Consider the following 25,604-nt stretch of genomic DNA (forward strand, 5'->3'; position numbering starts at 1 on the left):
AATGATGGATTGGGTTGTATATGGCTTATTTGCTTCAAGATATATGTTTTGAGTTATCTAATGAATGTAAAATGTGCTGAGATTTTGAACCAATTTGGACAATCATTTATATGTATTTTATCCAATGATGAAATAGAAAAAAAATCACTATAACAAAAAATAACACTTTGGTAAAGTAATAAATATTGATCCATTAACCAACATAAAAAAGTCATATATAGTGTCAAGCAAAGATAAATAGTCCAGTAAAATAAGATTTAGTGTTATTATCACCAAAATCAACATAAAGTAACAACACCATAAACTAAAGTGAAATTGGTTTATCATTTGGGGTTATACCCACAAAACACAAATAAACAAACTTCCATAGTAAACAAAACACAAAAAACATACTGCCCCTTGATGCCTAATTCACTTTTTTGTCTCATCCTTTGATGGTGCCCTTTGACCTTTTCTTGCTATGTTTCCTTTCGGACTAACCTGACCCTTGCTCCCACCACCCTTAGCTGCTATCTTTGATGTGGAGGTCCGACCCTTGGTGGAAGTAGATTTTTTTGGATTAGAGATTGTATGTTCATTGATAATTGGATTTATCACTCCTAAGATTGGGATAAAATTGAGCCCAAGTCCAGATGTTGCAGCAGTTTGGTGGGCATCGTGTTGTTGGCTCTGCTGTTGTTGTAAAAGTCAATAGCCTTATTAATCACTCATCATAGATTCTCTATTACTCAAGCATAAAATTCTGGAGGAAAAAAGGTGGATAGGCATACATGTGATGTTATTACTGTTGCTACTTTTGCTTGTTCTGCTGTTGCCACGGCTTCTTCTTCCATTAAAGTATCCAAGGTTTCCTCCCAATAATCCTCCTAATGTTGAGCATCTTCTGCTTCTGCAGTTGCTACTACATCTGGATCTGCAACATTATTTTCAGATTGGCCTCAGTTTTAAAATAACAACCCCTGCTATTGTGGCCAACCTACCACAATAAATTAAAATACCAAAGTTACCTAGATTTCACATATTATAAATTCTGAATACACATAAAAGAATAATGATTTTTACCCTGTGACAAGTTTTGCAAGTAATTTCTCCATACTTTTTTCTTAACTTATGTTGATTTGGAGCTAACTCAGGACTTAATTTCATTCTCTTCTTGATAGGTCTTCCCATAGCCTTATTATAACGTGGTACTAGTGGTGAATATCCCTAAGCATTTTTCCAAAACTCCATTAATGGCACGGAATGAATAAATTATTGGTATGTTGCATTATACACTCCCATGGATAACCAGTTGCACAAACATGTCTACAAGGTAAACTAGCAAGTTGCCAAAACTTATAGGTATAAGTTATTTGTCCCAAATTAACAATCACCCTAGTTGAAGGCATTTCAACCTCATCTATCTCTTCTGCATCATCAGCTACCTAACGTGGAGTCCACTTGTTACTTTCTATCTTCTCTTTTTTTAACCTACTAAGTCGTATAAGGCCACATCACCTACATATCCTATCAAACTTTTTTTGTTTCTTGCCATGATCCTCATTATATAACTCCTGATATTCTCCAGTATGGTTATAATAGGCCTCCTTCTATACTTCACAATCTTACCATTAAAAGTTTCACAATTGTTGTTTGTGATGCTGTCAATTTTTAGCCAGTTAATAAAATTAAATTTTGTCCAAGATTTTAGATCTATCCTATTTAGATACTCCCACACTTGTGTATTGATTCTCTTCACTTTCTCTATTACTGCTTTGAACTGCTAATCTGTGGTGGATCTTGCACATTCCCAAACAGCCCCCTTCATTTGCTTGTTTTTTCATGTCTTAATAAAGTTCTTCAATAGATGCATTGAATAAAAGCGATGATGTACTTCGGGTATCACGTCTTTCATGGCAGGTACTAGGTCCTAAAATATATCATAATCAAGTAGTTAAAAGATGCAACATGTAAAACATGATCAAATAAGTAAAGTAGATAACAGATAGAATTATTTTATTAACCTTCTACTAGTCAGACATAAAATTCCAACTATGCACTTTGTAAAGCCCATCCGAACTGAACACCGGTGGCGATAGATGCCACGACGATGATCTGACGTAGAAGACTCGGCTTCGGTGGTAGTGCGGACTGGTTCTCTAAGTTGAGAGAAAGGAACTCCATTGTGTGTTTGAAAGAGTTTAATTCAAGTAGTGTATGTGTTTGTGAATTGTGTGTTACATGTGTTTGAAAGAGTTTTAATTCAAGCAGTGTGTGTGTGTGTGTGTGTGTGTGTGTGTGTGTGTGTGTGTTACGGTGTGGAGTTCAAGGGAAGGGGTGTGGGAAGAAGGGTATGTTAATTAATTTAAGATCTTTTAGACAAATTAATTTGAGTTATAAATAACATAAACAAGGTTAGATTATTTAAAAAATGATCTACACTTTTATAGAATAATTAGTTAGAAATTAGGAAAAGGTTATTTTATTTCTATATTTAATAAAGCCTATTATGCTCTAAATATATTGTTTAGGTATTTATTATGGTGAAATATATCATATAGGTATCATAATCATCACCGTCGAAACACGTTGTCACCGTCGCTATCGCTACATTTGGCTCTTCTCTTTTCTGCTCTGCCATTGCCAACCGATCACCTCCGCTACTTGCACCAACGCCGGTTTTGTGCATAGATGGTTGAAGTGTGAGGTTGGGTTGTTCTGTACAGATTGACCTTCTATTAGATTCAATTTGACGTGTTCTAATTTTGAAACTGAATATAGGTGATACCCTGTGCTGTGTTGGCCTTGCTTATTCATCCATCAACTTCTCATCATTTATTGAACAGAATTTTCTGGGCATTTCATGTATATCTGGAAGCAGTTTTGGTATTACCTCAACTGCAGGTCATGCAGAACACCAAGGTATTATTACTTAACTACAAGAATTGTGATTCTAAATTTTATGTTTGGGATCTGATCTGGTTATTTTCCTTTTTAACCTTTTTCAATTTTAACCTCCAGATTGTTGAGCCATTCACTGCTCATTGGGTGTTGCAAGATTCCTTAGTTGTGCTCATTGGGTTCTTCAGGTATGATATGTTCTTAAAAATTACTAGTTATATTGGTTAAGAATTTGATTCATTTGCAAATTTGGTTATGGCTTGTTTGCTGGCATATCATGGTGATACCTATCGTTGTGATTATTAATGTCTTTTTTCCACTAGAATCCTTGACCAAGGGTGTAAATTAACATTATTGTAAGTTTATCTTTTTCATTTTCAATGGTACAATCTTGATGTCATTCCTCTGGAAGATCTGTCAGAGAACCTGTGCTTTGCCTGTATTACCACAATTATTAAATTTGACAATAATGAGTGCGAGCAAACTGGTTCGAATCGAGTTGATCGAACTGTATGTATTTATCACACCTTCACAAATAATTTTAAAATGGCTAAAATAAAAATCAAACTTATAAAGAATGTTTATACACAATTTTTTTATTCGCTAAACTATGTTTAATCTTTTGTTTTGTATCATATAAAACATATATATCTATATATAAAAATAAAAATGCTACTTCACGAGTCGTGCATATCCCACTACAACAGAGGAATGGTGTCTCATATATAACTCCATTTTAAAATAATTTTGACATTCTAATAGATTGAATAGCACTACAAACAGCTATTCAAACTTTAATATATTTACATACTCAGAAGTCAGAATTGCATTTTTGTGTACACACGGACATCAAAAATGATCTAAAGTCTGCTCTGTAATGCGATTCTTCTTTAATTTGAGAAACCAGTAGTGAATAATAATAATGGATAAAGCTATATATTGGTTAATAATTAATTAACAATTAACCTTCAATGCCTTAACTTAATTGTGCTAGTTTAGTTAATTAACTTAATTAAATTGGTTCATGTTATTAATTATGGCTTGAAGAAATTGGCATTGAGACGTTTATCAATTAGAGTCTTCAAAGCCGAAGCTATCAAAAGAGCAGCAATAAGCATTCCTAAGCAACCAAGAACAAAGTTGAAGCACCAAGCAAAGCTTCTCGTACGAGGTTTCTTAATGGCCACCCACATGAAACATGGGTATGCATAAGACACTGGCACGAATGCGATTCCACCAAGAAGAAGTGACAGTGATGGTAGGAAGGGGAACGCCACGGCTACAAAGAAGGTTAATCCTCCAAAGAAAAGACGAATGCATGTTCTAACCCACCTCGGACACTTGTTGTTCTTTCTGGCTGTGATTTTGAATTCAACTAGAGTAGAGACCTGTGCTATGCACAGGCATGAACAAAATAATCACATACAATTATCCTCTATGCAAAGATAATTGATGAATATAAATAATCTAACTTTTAACAAAAAATTTGCATTCCATGGCATAACAATCACTGAATCACATTGTGCAAGAATTACATTCACCATTAAAACATAAAGAACATGGTATCATAAAACATTATTAAAAACCTCTCTGAAGATAACAAAGTATAATATTACTTCCTATCCAATCTTCTCTTGGATTTGATTCTGGACAAAGCAAATGAAACAACAAAATTAAATTTTTGTATAACTCTTGTGAAAGAGAATTAGCTCAATTATTAATAGAGTGTCATTGGAAATAACTAAAAGATGAAATGTTTGTTTGATTAATATAAATATTAAAAAGTTTTGTATAATAAGAATATGAAGACATAAACTATTAGATATAATGCACATGAAAAATTAGTATGCAGAGGAAATAAGTTAATCTTCAAGTTCAATAAGAAGAAATACAATAGCAATATTTATGTAGTCATAGATTCCACAAATGAAGAAACCTGTGTAAAGGTAAAAAGAACCCTGCTACAAGATAATATGACAATTGCTTAATTGAATGAACTATCATGCAGAAAATTAGAAAATCATATGCCGCATTAAGTAATACTTGAAAGGAAACAAATAATAAATTATCAGCAAATATTATAGAATTTCTAATATAGCACAATTTTGTATTCAAAAAATAACCTGCATTATACATTATATACCAGTAAATAATTTTACAGAATCACTACATAGTTTACCTTAAAATTTTCTGTATGAAAACATAGTTTACACAGATAAAAAAAATGCTTCCATTTGAATGATTCCTTGCAAAGCATAATAGTTTACACAGTTCAGAGGAACCACTTCTAGTTATCTTTGGTTTCAGCATCTACAATTGCATATGTTATAGGAAAAAGGTGATCATTGGCATCCTGGCCCACAGCAGTCAACAATTGACCTTCATAAAATTCTTTGAGAAAAGTACCATCAAGAGCAAGAAATGACCTACATTCTCGAAGGAACCCTTTCCTGGTGGCATCTAAGCATATATATATCCTTCTAAATGATGGATTGGACTTTAGTATGAGAGTTAGGTCCATGTCCACTGTGGATCCAAGATTTGAATTCTTTTATTGCAATATGTAATCTCTGAGTAATGCCTATTATTTCCTCTCTAACCCTTCAATGATCTCTCAAACTTTTTTCATTGTTCTCTGAATTTTCTTGGAATGAACATGCACACTAAACTCCCTCCTAAATCATGCCTCAGTTTCTTCACATGTCATTGAAGGTTGATGCCTTAGCTTATTTTTCAACTCTCCAATTACTCATTTTCTATCTGCAGACATATTTTTATGCTGTCTACTACACACATGCTCATTCACAAAGGTCTTTACTTGGAAACTACTTGGGTAAATTGTCCTTGAGCAATAAATAAAACAGGGTCATGCCTCACTGTTGCATATAGCCTTACTTTTCTTAAGCTCTACCTTATTGAAAATTACACTCCTTTCTAACTGAATATTAAACTTCCTAATCGCACTTTTGAATTCATCTATTGTTCCAAATTTCATTCCCAATTCTAGGTGTACCGTATCCCATGGTGCATTTGGGTTACCCTATGGCTAGTCAGGTTTTTCAGTTTTATTTTCTTTTTCATCACTATAGGGATCAAGTAACTCCTTAGATTCATAGTCATGGTATCTTGGATCAGAGTCTGAGCTGTCAAGATCATCAATAGGGACATATATTCTAGGGGCCTGATCTTTCTTTTCCTTCTCAAAATGTTGATCATTAGGAATAGGTCTTCTATATGTTGCTCTTCTACTAGATTTACTTTTATTAGTGAGTTGTTCTTGTGTTTAGATTGAGAGTGTATGTTCTGTTTAGGCTTCATGTATTTCAACTAGTGGAGTTTGTTATGTTTAGGTTTGGGATTGGACTTCTTGTGGTGCTTGAAATTGAGAAACTATCACTTCTTCAGGTTGGAGGTTGGATTGTGGTTCAAAAATAGTTAGTGATAGGGATGTGGTATTTATTTGTTGATTGGGTTATTTTTGGATTGTGGTTCTGGTTTTAGGCTCGGGCTGTTGTTGGATTGTGGCCATTGTTTTGATTTTTGGCTATGTCTGGGATGTGGATCTTAAATCAGGGTAGGATTATGTTTGGTGATTGGCATTTGAGTGTTTGGGTTGTGGTTTGGGATTTGGTTAGGATATGTCTTTTGGTTGAAGTTTGGACTGTGGTTGGGTTGGGTTGTAGGAACAACTGGGTTATAACCATCTATTTTGTTCTGTAGCTTTTGTCGTGCTTTTGCTATTCTATATGATTTTCTACAAGTGAGATGTTGCCTCTTAGGGGATGGGGTCCTCATCTTACGGATTGGTCAATTTCTTAACAAGTGTCTCTTGTGATGTAAGTGGAGCTGGAGGTATAGATGGGACATTCACACTATCCTTTTTTCACATCCAAGTCAACAAACTCAATTAGATTATCCACAAGGTGATTAAAATAAACATGCACTTTCTTATCATGCTTCAATGCCTAATTATACATTCTTATAACACCATTATCTCCCTTAATCATGTTTAAACCATCACCATTAATTCCTAAGTCCTCATCTAACCAGTACATTTCACCAAATTTCTTGTATCTTAAATTCAAGAATAAACTCTCCATAAAAGACATATTCAAAGTATCTATATTAATCTTGTTAATCTCACTTTCTAAACCTCCAAAATAAACTAAGTTGAAATTCGAGTCTTTCTCCAATGTACCCATATGATGATCCACAAGAGTAATGTGAGTTATCATTTTTATGTAAGCATAAATATCAAAACCAATCAATAAATCTCAAATTATCTATCCATTTTAGATTGAAAACCAACAAAAATGAGTTAAAAAATTCCACTATTATTATGATGAAAACACCAATGCAGCAAAAATAGTTAATCAATCTTGCACAGTATTCGTGGAGAAGATGACAGTAAGTACATACCTTTGTTATTATTGAGTTGTAAATGAATCATTATCACTAGTCCCATGCCAGACCTTGTCGCTTGGACCACCTTCAAAAGCACGTTGACTAACGGAGGCTCCTTGCGTTGATAGCTTGCATTGATCGAAGAATGAAGGACGACGATGACACTTGTGGAAAATGACATATTAGCTCGCCTAGGATTTTTTTATTGGTTTGTTTGGGATTCTGCTTCATAATAAGGGCACTCTCCCTTTTAATAATCTTATTTAGTTTATTTTAAAATTAGAAAATAAGATATATTCCACCTCATTTTTTCTAAAAAATGATAAATATGACCAAATCACTAATGTACTTGCCACATATACACTACATTTAACGTAAACGGAGCTCCTCTAATGGCATGTTAGTTTTGTTCATTGTTAGTCATCTTTAGTGTGTACATTAGAATTTCGATTCTATCGTGTATACTTCTGTAATTCTAACAATTTTTTGTGTACTTTTGTCCATTTACTCAAATTAATAACACAAACATAAATAAATATTGTGATATAATGTTGTATCACCAAAATAGAATTAGTTTTTATATAAACAAAAGTGTTAAATCATCAATTGAGGATCTTGACTTAATGGTAAAAATTTTTGCACAAAGTGAGAGGTCTTTAGTTTAATACCTATCTATAACATATACATATATAGGGTGTAAGTTGGTCGGGTAGGATTGAGACTCAACTTGCGCCTTACTTGACCTGTGCTCAAACCTACTTCACGCTCAACCTTATCCACAGCGCATTAGGTTGGCAACCCTACCCTTGGGTAGGGTTGGATATCCATAGGTAAGGTGCATGCTGCCACCCTTAGGCTTAGTTTGGTAAAGCTTTTGCTTTTTAAAAGTAGCTTATGAAAGCTGTCTTTTAAAAGACAGCTTTTTAAAAGCTGCAGCACTTACGTTTGGTAAAATCAAATTAAAAATGGCTTTTAATAAGTACAAGCACCATAATTGTGTTTGGTAAAACAGCTTTTAAAAGTTGAAAAAATTATAATAAACATGTTTATAACAAAAAAATAATTTTTTTTTCAAATTCTTTAAAATTTTATATAATATTTTAAAATAAAATAATGTTAAAATAAAAAATTCATAATAAACATAAATATAATAAATAAACTTTTATTTTTTAACTTTAAAATTTTATATAAGTATCATAAAAAATTATTTTATCCTGAACAACATCATTAAAAATACCTAACTCAAATTTTAGAGACTAATAGTTTAAATATTTACTTGATTGTGCTAATATAAATAGAGTTATCATTAGCCAATAATAAAATTTGTATGTAATCCAGCGTTAGTACTGGATACGTCCATTACCCACATATATATATTGGCTCACCTTTACAGATCACAAAAAATGGGATACATATCTCAAATAAACTATTTGCAAGCACAAGCACTTGAGCTTTTTAATTTACCAAACGCAAAATGACGTGCTTGTGCTTTTTAAAAGCACAAGCACCTGTTGAAAAAGCTTTACCAAACCCAGCCTTAATATGAACACACGAAACCAGTAAAATTTTTCAGTCACCATAAAATAGATTATATCACTGAGATGAACATGGTGGATTAAATAAAAAAATAAGCATAGAGGAAAAAGATTACATAGAGCATCGACAATATCAGTAGCGAGTCTTTCTGGCAACGACGATGTCCCTTCCTCTCCACCCTATACTATGATGGAAATTGAGAAAAAAGACAATGTTTTATCCTAATATCATTAAACAAGGATAATGTTGAAATATTATAAATATAATGGGGTATTTTGGAAAAAAGAGTAAATACCCTTTCCGTCTCCTGTCCTTTTTAAAATTTGACTACCTGCCCCCTAACATTTATAAAATATCATATCAGCCCCTGTACATCTATTCCGTGAGACCAATAAGTCCTTCCGTTGGTTTCTCCGTTCAGAGTCGTCGGAAAAAGTTGAGGTGTAACGTGCAGCCTGTGACATGGCCTTGGGATATCCTACGTGGAATGGTATGTATTCGTTGGGACTATTAAGCCCCTGTACAATCAGCAAAACGATATCGTTTTGCTTGCCTCCCCTTTTGCATGTTATTGTGAAATCTCATTCTCCCCTTTGTGCACACTTCAGCAACCATACATCACCCTCATTCTCAACACAAAATTACGAGGAAAACCTAAGAAAGTGAAACGTTTCCATCCAAGGCAAGCTGACAGAGACTTCTAGCAGGGAGGTGGTGACGGTGTTGTAGACGGAACAACATACGGTGCTACTAAGGTTAGTGCTATTATCTGATTTTGCAGCTTCGTTAGTTGGTGTTGCTCCAAATTTTTTTTGCTTAATGTGGTTTTTGTTAATGATGTTGTCGCTTAGTGATCATCCCATGGATGGTCTAAAAATTATTGTCTTAACGATTGAAAGCTGATTAAAGTAGTTATTTTAGTTCTAATTGTTGCACATTGATGTTCTAACAGATGTAGTATGAAATAGTTCCCGTTTTTCACCATGGGGGTTGGTTTGAACGGAATGAAGATGGTGTATTATACTACAATGACGGAAGTGTTCAGGCATTTCCTCCATTATACATAGATTATGTTAATTTCAAGGATTTGGAGGAAATGTTCAAGGGTTTAGGGTATACAAGCTACATGTTCTCAAGGGAGATAAGGAGATCAATGAAATATGCGATAAAAAAAATGGAGAATGTAGAGTCAGATTTGCTGGTTATTTATTTTGAGCATGATGTTAGTCAACCAGAATATGGTCTAGATGTTGTTGAGGTTGATTCTTCTTCTGATGATGGATATGAGACCACTGAAGACGAGCCTTAAAACCCCCCCCCACCTGGATTCGAACATGATGGAAGTAGTAGTAGTGAGGAAGTTAATGTAAAAAGGAAGAGTTCGAGAAAGAAGGAGCCTAGTGTAAGGATGAAAGAGGCGATGAGTGCTAGACAATCCAGTACTAAGAAGAAGAGTTATGTTAGACAAAAAGCACCTAAACAGAAGAAGAATGTGCCACCTGGTAGACGTGATGATAAGGACATGTCTCCTAGGACTAAGAAGAAGGAGGCAAAAAGGTATGTTGAAAGAAAAAGAAAATTTGAGAGAACAATGAGCACAACAATAAGAGAATTCAAGGTCACAATGGAGCTTGTGAAGAAGGTGAATAAGGATGCTTGGGAGTATCTGTGGAAATTCGATCCCAGTGCCTGGACCAAGGCTTACCTTAGCCACTATCCTAAGTGTGACAATATAACCGAAAATATGTGCGAAGTTTGGAATGCCAAGATCGTGGAGTATAGGGTCAAACCAATTTTAACTATGTGCGAGGAGCTTCGAAGCTACATTATACAAAAGATGGCAGGGCACAAATATAGGTTAAGCAAGTGCAATGGTAAATTGGCTCCTGTTAAGCAATTAAGGCTGGATGAGTACATCATCCCTGTTATTGCCACACCTCTAAACCCAGTGGTAGCCCACTGTCTTACTACCTATAGTTTGTTAGTTTTTTTTTTTTTGGATGAACAACTTTACTTCTCTTGTGTACTTCACAGGCTAAAGCAAAAAAAGCAAAAGAAAAAGGTTCCAAAGAGATCCACCACTATTTCAGTTCAAGAAGAGGCAAGAGTTGAGATCCAATCTTCACAGTCTACCCCACCACCTGCAGAGGTAATTTTATTTTTTAGATTATTGTGCACACTATACCATATTTTAGCCCACGAGCATAGACCATGAATTCTGTTGTTTTCCTAAAATTTAGGGTGTGAATTCCAACACTGAGCAATCAACCCCTACTAACATAACTACACTCTATCAGAGGCCAAATTTCAGGCCCAAGAAAGCAATAACTAGGCCACTAGTACCTACACTTCACCACCCTCAATAGCAGGCCACAGCCCCAACAGCTCAGCACACTCTGCAGTAAGCTACAGCCCCTACACTTCAGCCACCTCTCCAGTAGGCCACAGCCCCAACCACACAACCACCAACTCAGCAGCAACACACAACTGATGGAGCAACTATCTCAGGAACTGCCACAACTCCCTTCAAGTTTATCCCCACACCAGGCCTAAATGCACCCCACAACTTTAAGCAAACATATGGGTTTAGGCCACCAAGACTTCAAAAATGATATACTTGTAGTCATAGTTATGGAGACTATGAATATTTTGGTATAAAGTTTTTTGGTTGTCAAGTTACAATATTTAATAGATTTAAGGCTACAATTATGGAATTTGGTAGACTACTGGAACATATTTTTTGTTTTGTAAATTCAGACATATGATGATGTTTTTGGCTGATACATCAACAAACTAATGCAGGCCTTTGTGCTTAGCAGTATGAATATAAATATTATGCTTTTGGCTTATACATCATTATGCAAAATTATCATGGTTTCACACTCAGCATTCTTACAAAAAAAATTCCCATTCCATTTATATAGAAGCTGCAATTACAAAGCAAATTTACTTATGTCTTAACCTTGTCCATACATCACTTACAGCAACATAGTTTACCTTAAAACACTACATACACAATTGCTATTAACAGAATTAACATTGCCAGCATAATAAATACACTATAGTGATTACTACATTTTTTTATTTTCCTTCATATTCATGCTAAATCTTATATTCCAGTTGCTCTAATCTATTCTCCAGCATCAGAATTCTTCCTTCAATATCATTGTCATCTTCATGCCCAGAATATTTAGAAATCAGCTTATCCAGCTAAACAAAATAGTTGCAGTGACATTGCTTTGTCCGTAATTGCCATTTTAGTGAATACAACTTGTTAAACCACAAAAGAAGTTTATTACTTAAATAGAATATAGAAGCACACTTATGCGATAGTAGGAACAACCGAGGAAGATTATGTCCGGGTTCTTCGATGTCCCAGATTCTTGCATGATTGCATAAGTTCCACACTTGCATTAGGGTGCTAGAACTTGGCCTTCTTCCTCTCACTTGCATTACTACTCAAACCAACCATAGTCTTCCTCCGGACACGGCGTGTGTGAGAGGTTGAAGATTGCTCTGGATCGCTCATGCTTGAGGCTAGTGTTAGGGTTCAGAAAAGGGGGAGAATGAGATTTCACAATAACACGCAAAACAGGAGGCAAGCAAAACGACGTCGTTTTGCTTACTGTACAAGGGCTTAATGGTCCCAATGAACACATACCATTCCACGTAGGATGTCCCAAGGCCATGTCACAGGCTGCACGTTACACCTCAGCTTTTTTCGGCGACGCTAAACGGAGAAACCAATGGAAGGGCTTATTGGTCTCACGGAATAGATGGACATGGACCGATCTGATATTTTATAAACGTTAGGGGGCATTTACACTGGACAAAAAGGCTTATGTAAATTTTAGTCTCTCTCCCCATAAATTTTAATTCCTCGTGTCCCCACTTTTTTGAGGTATTGAAAAGACTAAAATTTTGGAAACATAGACTGAAATTTTAGTATCAATCTCTAACCACTAAACACAATACTGTGTTCTAGACCCTCAGTCTCAATCCTTGTCCCCACTACTAAACACAACCTAAGTTTTAAACATGTTTAGATTCATATTTTAAGAAAGAATTTGGATCCTCTAAAGTAAAAAATTGGTAATATAGTAAAATGAAGAGTTAATCGTTATTGATTTGCAACTTTCATAAAATATGTGTCCATTATTTTAATTTAAGAGTGATTAACTTCTCATTTTAACACTACCAATTTTCTATTTTAGAGGATCTTGATCTTTTAAAAGAGTACTTTTATTAAAAATAGCAAATAATTTGTTTTTTTATAAAATCCAATGATATGTTACTTTAAAAAAAGAAAGTAAAAGACGTTGTTAATATTTAAATTTTAAAAAAAAAACTATCTAAATTTAAAATATTTTTTGTTTGATAAAAAATATTTTTAAAAAATAGAAAAAATAAATATTTTTTTAATATTCAAAGACACTAAATCAAAATCCTAAGAGTATATTTGGTTTGCATTTTTATTTTTCAAAATTTTCTATTTTTCGATTTTGTGAAAAAAATAAAAATAGTAAAATAATAAAATTCTATTTTTACCTCATATTTTTACTTTTTTCATTACAAAATCTAAAAAATAAAATAAAAAAAAATGTAAACTAAATCCACACTTTTTTATTTTTGATATTGGGAGAAACATGGAGTATAACCGGGTTATGGGAGTGTAGGGGGTTTCATGCGGGTGTGACGGCTGTGATAGAGAAATCGGACGGTCCGATTAGGGACTGAGCAAGTACACAAATCGGACCGTCCGATTTGCGTTCACCAGCCACGCGTCAAACATGCATGCACCCGAGTCCCTCCTGCTTGTATACAATCCCAACTGAATATCCTAATCCATCCTTTCACTTTCGTTCCAATCTTCATTCTCCAACCCCACATTCACTTTCACTCTCCATTGATGAAATGAAATTGGACATTTGAAGGAAAAAAAATTAGACCACTAACCTTTAACAATACCAAGAAGAAAGAGAATAAAAAAGTCAATCGTCCAGAGCTCCACATTACTAATTATCTTGATCATCTTAACTATGTAAGTTTTTATTTTCAAATATTTTGATTTAATTAAAAAAATAGTGATAATGTTAGAAATTAGTAGTTTATTTAATTATAGTGATAATGTTATGACTAGTATAGTAATAATTTTTAAATATTTTGATTTAATTAAAATAATAGTGATAATGTTGGAGATTAGTAGTTTATTATAGTGATAATGTTAGAGATTAGTGTAGTAATAATTTTTAAATACTTTGATTTAATTAAAATAATAGTGATAATGTTAGAGATTAGTTGTTTATTATAGTGATAATATTAGAGATTAGTGTAGTAATAATTTTTAAATATTTTAATTTAATTAAAATAATAGTGATAATTTTAGAGATTTGTAGTAATAAATTATAGTGATAATGTTAGTCATTAGTGTAGTAATAATTTTTATTAAGATTATGGATGTATGATAATAAATTAATTATTGTTATTAATATATTGTAGTAATAGTTTATATTAAAATGTGTAGGTATGATAATAAAATAATTAATATTAATTGTTATTAATAAATTTACTGTAGTAATAATTTTTATTAAGATTATACGTGTGATAATAAATTAATTATTATAAGTTGTTATTAATATAGTAATAATTTTTATTAAGATTATACATGTGATAATAAATAAATTAATTAGTATTAATTTAGTAATAAATTTATTGTAGTAATAATTTTTATTAAGATCTAAGTACGATAATAAAATAATTATTATGAGTATACTATAGAAGATATATAAAAATTATTGAATTAATTATTTTTATTATGAGTATAATATAGATATTTAATAATGGAATATGATTTATTATTGTGTATTATTAGAATAGAATTGAATAGTTACTTGAGATTCTTTGTTATATTTGTTTAATGTGGTCTATGGCTATATTTTGTAGGGTTCACGGATGTTGCAATGTGACCACTACATGTCGCCGGATCTGTACAATCAAATTTTGGAGGGACATTTATGGGAGACTAGCTTTTATCACGTTTTTCATATTGGAATTGTCCAATGTCAGTCGGCATTGGTTAATCCTCTGATCGAGAGATGGCGCCCTGAGACTCACACATTTCATTTTCCGGTTGGTGAGTGTGCTGTGATGCTAGAGGACGTGTCGATAATTCTTGGTCTTCCTACGAATGGTCTGTCAGCTACAGGATCGACACTCAGTAGTTATGAGGCGTTAGAGGCTGAATGCTTGGATCAGTTTGGTATTGCACCTAGGAAGATAGAGTGTAGAGGAAGTTTTATCAAGTTGATGTGGTTTTGAGGACTAAAAGATCGTTGAGTGTTGGCTGACAATATTCACATTCAGAGGTACGTGAAGTGTCATATAATGTTATTATTTGGGACCGCTATGTTTGGAGATAAGTTTGTGGCAGAGGTGCACTGAAAGTTTCTGCCGTTACTCCGTAACTTTGATGTGATCATACAATTTAGTTGGGGATCAGCATGCCTGACACACCTGTATAGAGCGTTGTGTAAGGCAACTCGTGTCGACTGTAGGTAGATTGATGGTCCACTGACACTTTTGCTTACCTAGGCTTGGATTCGTCTACCATTTCTTGCGCCGATTCCTGGCAATCCTCGACTATTTCCAATTGCAAATAGGTAAATTGAATTACAATCTGCTTTGAAAAATTGTGACACGCTGTATTTTAAATTTAATTAATAAAAGATAATTAATGAATTGTCTAATGTCAGGTGGCGTAACTGGGAGCGTGCTGATCGGCCTTACAGATTTCGTAGTCTTGCTCACTTTAAGAGAGTATTGGATGATCTGCAAGAAGGACAGGTATATTGTAATAAATTAGTATCTGTTTTTTGTTTAGCCGTATTATTATGTGGTGTGTAATCTTCCTTTACTTGCATAATGTGTTCAATTTGTTTTAGAGGCATATGCAATTGGTTGTATTGATCCAGACGTGATTCCTTTCGACATCCGTCAAAATTTGATTATTTGGAGTGCCACAGTTCCGCTTATATCTTTTGAATGCATTGAGTGGTATGCATCTGATAGACTGAGGAGACAATTTGGTTTTACTCAGGGCATTCCTTATCAAGAGCGGGATCTAGGTGAAGCACACGGTGAAGTTCTGATAGGACCCAAGAATGAAGATTGGTCTGGAACCCACTCATTTTGGGTTATACATTGGACAAATCGGTATAGTCATGTTCTTTTCGAGCACGTGGTGCCCTCACAACATCCTCTAGATATTTACATGCATTGGTACCGAGGTACATATGGTGTCCACTTGCATTTGTCAGATCTCGTATTGCAAGAGAATCAACAAGATCAACCACCGCTACCACAACTGCCATCATTGGATACGAGACCTCGACCTCGCACTTCCTCTGGCAATTACGGAGGTAGACTTTCTATTGAATCGAGTATGAGTGATGATGCCACAAAGGGGATCATATAGAGCGGGAACTCACGTCGTATTCCAATGGGTCTAATTCATGAAAGCAACGAGGTAGTTGATGATGAGGCTGATAACTATCTGGTTGACCATCCGGACGAGGATAAGAATGAGGATGAGGATGAGGACAAGCATGAGGATGCTGATGATGCTGATGATGACAACGATGATGGTCCAGCGTCTATTGGAGGTATTTAGTAGTATATTGGTTAGTTGGTGAATTAATTTCCGAATTAGTTGGTAAAGTAATTTCCTTGTTAGTTTGATTTGATTAGTTCGTTATTGAATGTGTGAATGTTTTCATAGGTACAAACACAAGCGAAAAAGAAAAATGATAGAACCTTAAAGCTGATTCCCCACGTCGGAGCGCTAATCGATATACTCCGTCCGTATTTAACAGGGTTGCAAAGAAATGCAATAAATTATACAAAGATGTAAAATGGGCGATGAAAAAATAATGTATGTATTGGACTTCCTTACTTAGAATGTGTTTGTTGTTTATTGTATCCGGTTTGTTGAACTATGACGATGACTATGTTAATTCCTTTTATGTCATTAACTATGCTAGTGGACTTTATGTCATTAACTATGTTACTTCACTGTACGTCAGCGTTCACTTTATGTCAATATATTAAAATTCCAAAGCCATACAATAACATCACACACGAAATACAATAACATCACGAACGAAAATGCAATTTGGATGGAGTTTTATTGGGTGGTCGGACCTACACTTGCACCACCACATTGACGACATCTGCTACGGCTGTGGCCTTTGACCCCGCATTGCTTACATCGCCTAGGACCACGCACCATCCGAGTGCCCATCTCATTTAAGAAATGGGTCATCCTTGGCGGACCTTTGGATACCCGTCTGAAGAACAGATTACCTACGAATTGAGGTCCATGATAAACAGGCCATATTGTGGGATTTCCTAGTGGCCTATTCCTAACTTTGTACACTCTACGAACTTGGTCCATTTTGTAAACATCATGAACATATAGATGGGTCAACTTCTACCCATGACTTTATTGTTTCTGCAATTGTGTTGGAATCCAGCTTCGAATGATCTTAAGAAATGGTGGTCCTAGTATAGGTGTGACTACCATTGTACCTCCTTATCTCCCAACAGTACTTCACTACAAGAAGAACATCCATTCAAGTACATTTGAAAAGTATAGCCAAAAATGAAAAAAAATGATGCCTTAGGTAGTAAAGACTACGCTTTTTAGGCTTCGGAGACGCTTTTGTGGGGAATGCCTATAGCAGCATTGCCTATTCTCAAGGGCTACACTTTTCTGTATCAAAGGCTACACTTTTGGCCTTTGAGAATATGGTGCACTGTTTAAGTGATGCAGTTCAGGACCAAAGGCTACGCTTTTCAACACTAATGGTTACCAGAATTCAAAAGAATAGGCTACACTTTTCAAGGCTATTGCATCACTTTATAAACGTAATAAATAGTATACCTATAGCTACTCTATATAAGTGTAGCCTTTTCTCCCGCATACCATACAATAATCTTTAAATAATAAAAATTATCCTTAATAAACAAAATATATTTATATAATGAACCAAAAATATTGGAATGATCATAATTTTGAGTATTCATACATTTCACACTAAAATAAGTATACTCATAGCAAAATATGCATGAGAACTTATAGTTTACTACTAATAAACTAGAAAAATCAAAATATTATATCATACAATTGTATCTTCTAATAAAAGACATCATCATCAACCATATATCTTTCAATTTCGAACACTCTATCTTCGCCAATAAACTATCATGATAAACATCTCAATCTTCATTCACATCTCGAGAATTATCCTGCATAATTATATAGAAAAATAATTATGATTTGAAAAAAGTGCAACAAGAAAAAAATAATTAACATACTAATCTTCTCACTACAACAAAATCACTCATTCAACTACACTTGAAAAGTCAAATTGCAACTTCAAAAATAACAAAACAAGCAAAATGAATTTACACATGAATTAATAGCTTGCCAATCATAATATGAAAAGAATAATGGAAAGTGTGTATCGTACCTTGTCATGACACTGTTAGTTTTGTTTTGACAAAGTCTTCTTGGAAGCTTCAACCAAAAGTTTCAATCTGTTCGTTGCTAGGTAAAATTTCAAGAGATTAAATCATATGTAAATATAAGAGATATAACATATTATACATATACCTAATATATTATACATATAAAAAATGAGCAAAAGAAACCTTAATATATTATTATTTAATTTTATATAATTTTTTAAAAATCGACTACTGATTTAGTACACTTCAGAAAAACAGCAAGCAGTAACCAATTTAGAAAAATCATATAAAAATCCCTCTTTGGTTGGATTCTCCTAAATTTTGGTGTGGTTGAACTAGACTTACCCATATTTCACCCAATTCAAGTCCCAGAGCATTTTCACTTCTCTAGAAAAAGTTATGCCTCTTGAAATATGGTTTTATTTTAAGGAAAAGGTGCCGTCACAACAGTGAACAGCCCTGCTTCCAGAAGGCACAACTTTCTTTATAAAACTCGAATTGTCTTGAAATTTGGACATAAAATACTAGACATCCTAATTTTTCACCCCTCTTTGGTTTCACCTCCATTGAGAGGTCAAAAATTGATTCCTAGCTTTTCTGTCACTCTAATCTTGCATTCTAACTTTCTTTTACCTATTGTGACTTGTTAGAAAGATTAAATCAGCCTCACGTGCTCAGGATTAATAAATCACCATTTTTTGGTCACTTTTCACATTTAAGCATACTCATATGAAATCAACAATTTCTGCATTACTCAACATAGTAATCTAGCCACAAATCACTTAAACAATTCACATATATTATCATTAATTTACTGCATTATATATAACAAATAGTCTAGCATCATCTCAAGTAATCATTAGCATGTGTCATCAATTAATTCAATCATGAAACTTGACTTTTAGCCTTTTAACAAATTCTGCACTCTAATAAACAGAATTTTCAGCATCATCATCATTCAATAAATCAAACACATCATTATTCAATTAGTCACAACCTCAATTCTAACATCCTAATTCTTACCTCTTTTTGTCAATTTTCAAGAAAATCCTGACAACACTTTAATCAAATTTACATGATCCACCATTGCAACAGAGACTTTGTTACTAATAACAAAGAACAACATCTAGAAGATTATAATATGTCAATAGAGATTTAGATCAAGCAAATGGATCAATATTTAAATCAATCTTAAACTTTAACATCAATTAAAGTTTCCAGGTATTTTGAATGCATATCACTTACTTATAAAGGCAGTGATGAAGACTGGGAGTAGAGAGCAGAGCAGCATTGGCGGTGTTTCCAGTTCCAAATGGAGACTCGATCTGAATCATTGCCGGTTACCATTCATGGAATGCATTAGATGCAACTAGATCTTAATGCTCAATCAGCAGCAAATCAACAATTCATCATCATAATAAATAACTTCAAACACATTCACTACCAAATTGAGAATCAAATAAACATCCTAATTGTGTACATTCCAAAAATAATGTAGAAGCCATGTCACACCCCTAATTATTGCATGCATTCATCTTACATTACATATATTACTTTTACAACTCAATCAAACTCGGTTCATTAATAGAGAACTATGAGTGGAATCTTAAATTGGAATGAACAAAATAAAAAATGGACATATCAAAGCTGCATCCTCTGGCAATTATTAGAACCAATTGACCAACTCTAACTATGCCAACAACGGCCTCAACCACTAAAATAGGAAGGACTTTAAGCAGTTAATAGCTTTGGTTGTAGCTCTTTTCATTTTCCTTCAAATAAAATATCATTCAATTGAGTAAGTCATTTTCTGAAAATACTAATTGCAAATCTTCATTGTCTCTATAAACTTGAACTAGAACTGCAGTCTTGTACACAAACATCCCGAATATGACCGGCACAAATTGAAATGAACGATATATATTAATGCAAATGAGAATGTGTTTTGTCTAGTAATGTGCACTTCAAATATTTTATAGCATAAGTTTCAAATTTTACCTGAAAATCAAAGAAATCATTGGTAAAATACTGATGGGACAAACCGAAATACCATAGATTGCTGCTGGAATCATAAGCCCTGGAAATGAGAGGGACATGCTACAACCCTTTATCAACAACTTCAATGAATCTTGTAGGTCCTCACTTCTTATACCAATCTTTTTTCATGAGAACTTGTTCATCAAAATAAGGGATGATCAAAATAGGCCCCTTAGTAATTATGAAATTGTAAACAAGTTTGAGTTTTACTTCTTGGGCTTCTTTTTTTTGAATATTTGAGCAACAGATTCAGTAGAGAGAGGTTATCTATATGTTGATACAATAGTCAAAGGTACAAATAACTGCATCGCAGATTATATCAATTTAATTGAATACCATAACAATCATTGGAAAAACAAGCTGCTATTTTCTTCTCATCCACATAGAAAAGCACCTACTTGAAAAGAAATCACATTTGCTATAGAAAATTAAATAAATACAAATCAAACCTGAAAAGGACTCCAATATCATAACTCACAGCAGCCTCCACATCATAAAGCAACAATAAAAATGATTGAGAAATTCAAAGTTACAATAAATCCTGCCACAAAGTATACTAGTAAAAAGGTTTCCTTTTAGTCACAATTTAATATACCCTTCCCAATTCCCAAAGACGGCCCTTACTATAAAAAATACACTATCAAATTCAAAGTTAAAAAGTTACTCAATAATCCCAGAAGATAACTCTAAAATTGAAACCAAAACTCCAACTCTGTTTGGCACTAAGAAATCAACTTGCTTTACTTGTAATCAAGCGTTTCTTATAGCTGTCTTGTGCAAAAAAGTTAAATTAAAATAAAATATTGGTGATAAATATGATGTCCAAATACATACAATTCTTAATTTACTAAAGTTCTGAAATTGGATAACAACAAGTAGCAGCTTGCTATCCTTGTACAATTCTTGATTTAACAGTGTTCTTTCCATGACTTCATCATCAATCATAGGGTGATACGAAGTCTTAGGCTCAGTAATTTTTTAAAGGGAGGTATTTAGTTGTTAATGTCTAAAGGTAAAACATTTATGTATAACCTTCTTTTTCTTTTCTTTTTTTTCCCCTATAGATAATCCATCAAATGCATGCAGAAACATAGTTGCAAACCTGCAATACCAAGAAAAATTGCCATCTTAAACAAAAAAATGATTAAACTTTCAAAGCAAAATGGCTACTAAAAATGTGCACTTAGATAGTGACAATAAAAAGGGAAAAAAACAAAAGAGGTGGAGTTCAAACTTGAAAGCACATCGTTTCACCAAGCAAAATGAAAAACTTGAGCAAACAAAAGAAGTGATCTAATACAAACAGCATAAAAGGAATAAATCACATTGAACAGAAGGCAACTAAAAAAAAGAAGGTAGGTACATAGCTTAAACCAGTAGCTACAATGCAACTAAAAGAAAGAGTAATACTAAACCTCGAACAGGGCTGTTGGATTACAGATTTCATGGCAACGACCATTGAAATCAATACATACCTTGTCGACGACTGTGAGCACAGAGAGGATGATACTGAGCGCCGAGATGATGACGGTGAGCGCGTCGAGACTATGACAGTGAGTGCGCAGCGACAGTCAATGCAGAAGGGCAAAGCGACGGTGACTGGCAAAGTGGTGAGTGGTGAGTGGTGAGTGAGGGTGAGTGACGACGGTGAGTCACTTCGGTGAGTGACGAAAGTAAGTAGGGCGCGAAGGAGATGAGTTGAGTGGCAAAACCTTTCTGATGGCGAAGGGTGATGAGGGCGCAAACGAAGTGTGTGTTTTGGTGAAACGAAAAAACAAAAAAATTCACCAAGTGTCTGGCCTTTGCCCAAAACGTGTGTATTTGGCACTCCTGACATTAGGAGACACTTCTGAAGTGTACCCAAAACATAACAAATAGGTTGGTTTTTAAAAGCGCTTTCTTTGGTGTAAAAAGTGTACCCATAGCTATTCAGATATGTCTATGTTTTATAAGTGATATTTAAAATATCTAAGTGATGCCTCAATAGAGTTTCTTATTCTCTTATAAAAAGGCACCATGCGAAAAAGCGTAGCCTACTCTACGCTTTTCAAATGTAGCTTAAAAAAAGTGTAGCTGAATGGGTGTTTTTCTTGTAGTACTTCTTGGATATTTTGCTAACTCTGATCAGCCAATCACAACCTGCGCCATACTGGGTACATTTAGCATAGAATGTCGTTGGTTCTGACTCATGCACCCGATAATCTACACCTCTACGGATGGTATAATCTTTCATCGCCTTAATTTTTGCCTTCCTAGAACTGAATTCCATTCCTACCGTGAATTCACCATCCATCATAACAGGAAGCTCTACTGCAATTATGCCACAAAATTTATATTTCCATAAATAATTCTTAAATACGTGTCTCATTAATAAGATTTATTTATGATCCGTAAATCAAGAATAAATCATGCAAAAGTTAATAAATTAATCAACTAGGTCATCAAATGCTATTTAATAAATTAATAATACACAAGAATGCAAAATACTAAATTCCTCAGCATACATGTTTACTTGATAATTAAAAACTAAACAATTACTAATTATATGCTATATTTTACCTATTTATCGTTGCCTTAAATATTTGTCTCAAACTCAAAACTTTTGTATAAATCATAATTTAAAATTACTACATACCTGTATTTATATATTGAGGAAACTCTGGTGTATGCATAGCCTTCAAATCCAACGACCACATGAAAGTCGGCTCCTCAAATAGCTGCTGGTTTGCTAGTGCATTTGCCACATCCGCCACATCTGCCTCCATAGCATCGTCAGCTTGATCTTCGTCTCCACCTGGATCAATGACCTCTAGTTACTTTCAAACTCTTTCTCGCTATCACTGTCGTAATTTTCCAATAAAATATCTCGGTCTGCTGCAGACTGCTCGAACTCAATATACAGTTCGATGAACGATATTTGGGACCGACTTTCAAGATACACTAAAAATATTTCTTGCATGCTCGCTTCATCGATCACATATTTCATTTGAAATTGAACGAACCCACCAAATACAGATATAGGATATCTATATAGAATACACGATACTCTCCTAGATATTTGATTTCATCTTCTAACAAATTCACACCTTTTAAATCTTCAAATGACAGTGTGAATGGAATTATAATATCTAATGGATTTGCACACACAAATTTTACTCATTTAGATGTTTGTAATAAAATTTGACCATGATAATACACTTTTAACATCACTCTATCATCCATGATAATAGAGAAAAAGAGAAAGAGCAAAGACGAGCTTCAGAGATTTGAAGAGAAGAGTGTGAGAAGAAGAAGACGAAGTGGATAGCTCGGTTATGAAGTTGGTATATATAAAACTGAAATCGGACCCTCCGACCGCTTTCTTGATGGTTCAATTTTTTTTGAAAACTTAAATCAAACAGTCTGATTAGTAGCAAGGCCTGCCAAAAATTTTTTTTTGCGAGAAATCGGTGGGTCCGATTTCATTGTACAATAAAAATTTTGTCCTGTACACTAGAAATCGTTGGGTCTGATTTCTTTGGACAAAAAAATCGGTGGGTCCAATTTCTTTGCAAGCCAAATGTCTCCCCCAATTTGTGTACCCTCTCACCTCCAAGAAATCAGACCGTCCGATTTCTTCTCGTCAACTAACCGCCGTCACAACAATGTAAAACACCCTTAACTTCCATAACTAGGCGTAACACCAAACTTGGTGTCATATCCCAAAAAATAGGTCCAAAATCCATCCTAATTTTTAGGGCAAAATGCACAATTAAACCAAATAGCGGACCAAATTACACAATTCTGCCAAATTAAAAAACGTTACTTGGATTTCCCAAAATCACCTTCTTATGTAATTTGAATGATCCCCATTCAAATTAGAAAAACCAACAGTAATTCGAATTAGACGAATTCGAATTAGTAGTGATGGTTGTAATTTGAATTTGGTCAATTCGAATTATGCATGCATGTAGTGTTAGGGTAGTTTGAATCAGAGTGATTCGAATTATGCATGCAAGGAAGGCCCTAGTAATTCGAATGAGTCTGTTTCGATTTATTTATAAATAATTTAAAATTGCCTGCTTTGAATTATCAATCCCTTAACGTGTATAAATATGGTGTGAACGTGAATTTCTCCCATTAGAGTGAAACAAAATGGCTAGTGAGGAGAGTTTTTTAGTCTTGATGCACTATAGAGGGTTAATTAAGAAAAAAATACGTCCTGGTATTAAGCTTACCGATAAGGATCCCCTCAGTATTTCTCTGAAACCTACAACAAGCTTTGCTGATTTCCTGAATACTATAATACAGAAACTGGGGTTACAAGGCGTGAAACGGGTTAAGATGTTATTCTATCTCATTTCAATCTCAGTTCTGCAAGATGATGTGAAATACACTTTGTTTGTCATAGGGACTGATGAGGATTTGAAGGTTCTGTTCCATTGTCGTTGGCAGTTTCCAGAGGTCAGGATACCTGAGCTGTTGGCAAAGCTTGTAGATGGGGTCTCTAGCTCAGGTGGTTCAAACCGGAATATCCAAACTCTAGCAACGGCAGCCTGTTCTAGTTCGAGACCTGTTGTTGCATCTTCATCCGTGCCTGTGATTGCACCTGTGGAAATGGTGGTTGCCTCCCGGTCATTCGCAATTGATCTCAATCGCAGTGGTGTTGAAGAAGTTGGTATTATTGATAGGGCGCCGATTTCATTACAGCGTGGGGTACCAAATGGTATAGATGATGCATTGCCAGATGATGATGATGCTGATGATGTGGAGCCGGACATCATTGTCGATGATAGTGGTGATGACATAGCATCGAGTAATCCAGCTAGGGATAGCGGAGTGTCCAGCTTAGGGACTCAGCAGTACCCCTGCGCTTTTCATCTTTGGACTTGGATACGATGAGACAGGAGGAGATTTATGGCGAACTTATTAGATTTGGTGCCGAAGATACTCAGGGTACCGGAGGTTTATCAGAGTTTCAGGTTGGTCAACAGTTTCAAGACAAAGAGGAGGTCGTGTTAAGCGTGAAGACATATAGCATCCGACGCGGGGTATAGTACAAAATGGTGGAGTCCGATTATCGAAAGTACCTTGGGAAGTGTACGGAATTTGGCAATGGGTGCACATGGTTGATTAGGATCAGTCTCTGCCAACGTAGTGGTATTTATGAGCTAAAACGGTACAATGGACCTCTTGTCTGGCCACGTCGATCTCGAGCGATCACAAGAGTCTGGATTATC

The 25,604-nt window shown here is 34.5% G+C and overlaps 1 protein-coding gene across 1 annotated transcript; it reads left to right on the top strand.

The window, feature by feature from the left end:
* Window positions 1-24,519: 24,519 nt before the first annotated feature.
* LOC107471011 (uncharacterized) lies at window positions 24,520-25,266 on the top strand. Its single transcript, XM_016090450.1, has one exon. The coding sequence runs from the start codon at window positions 24,520-24,522 to the stop codon at window positions 25,264-25,266; it is 747 nt and encodes a 248-aa protein (XP_015945936.1).
* Window positions 25,267-25,604: the final 338 nt, after the last annotated feature.

The sequence above is a fragment of the Arachis duranensis genome, chromosome 10 (genome assembly GCF_000817695.3).
Source record: "Arachis duranensis cultivar V14167 chromosome 10, aradu.V14167.gnm2.J7QH, whole genome shotgun sequence".
Taxonomy (NCBI): domain Eukaryota; kingdom Viridiplantae; phylum Streptophyta; class Magnoliopsida; order Fabales; family Fabaceae; genus Arachis; species Arachis duranensis.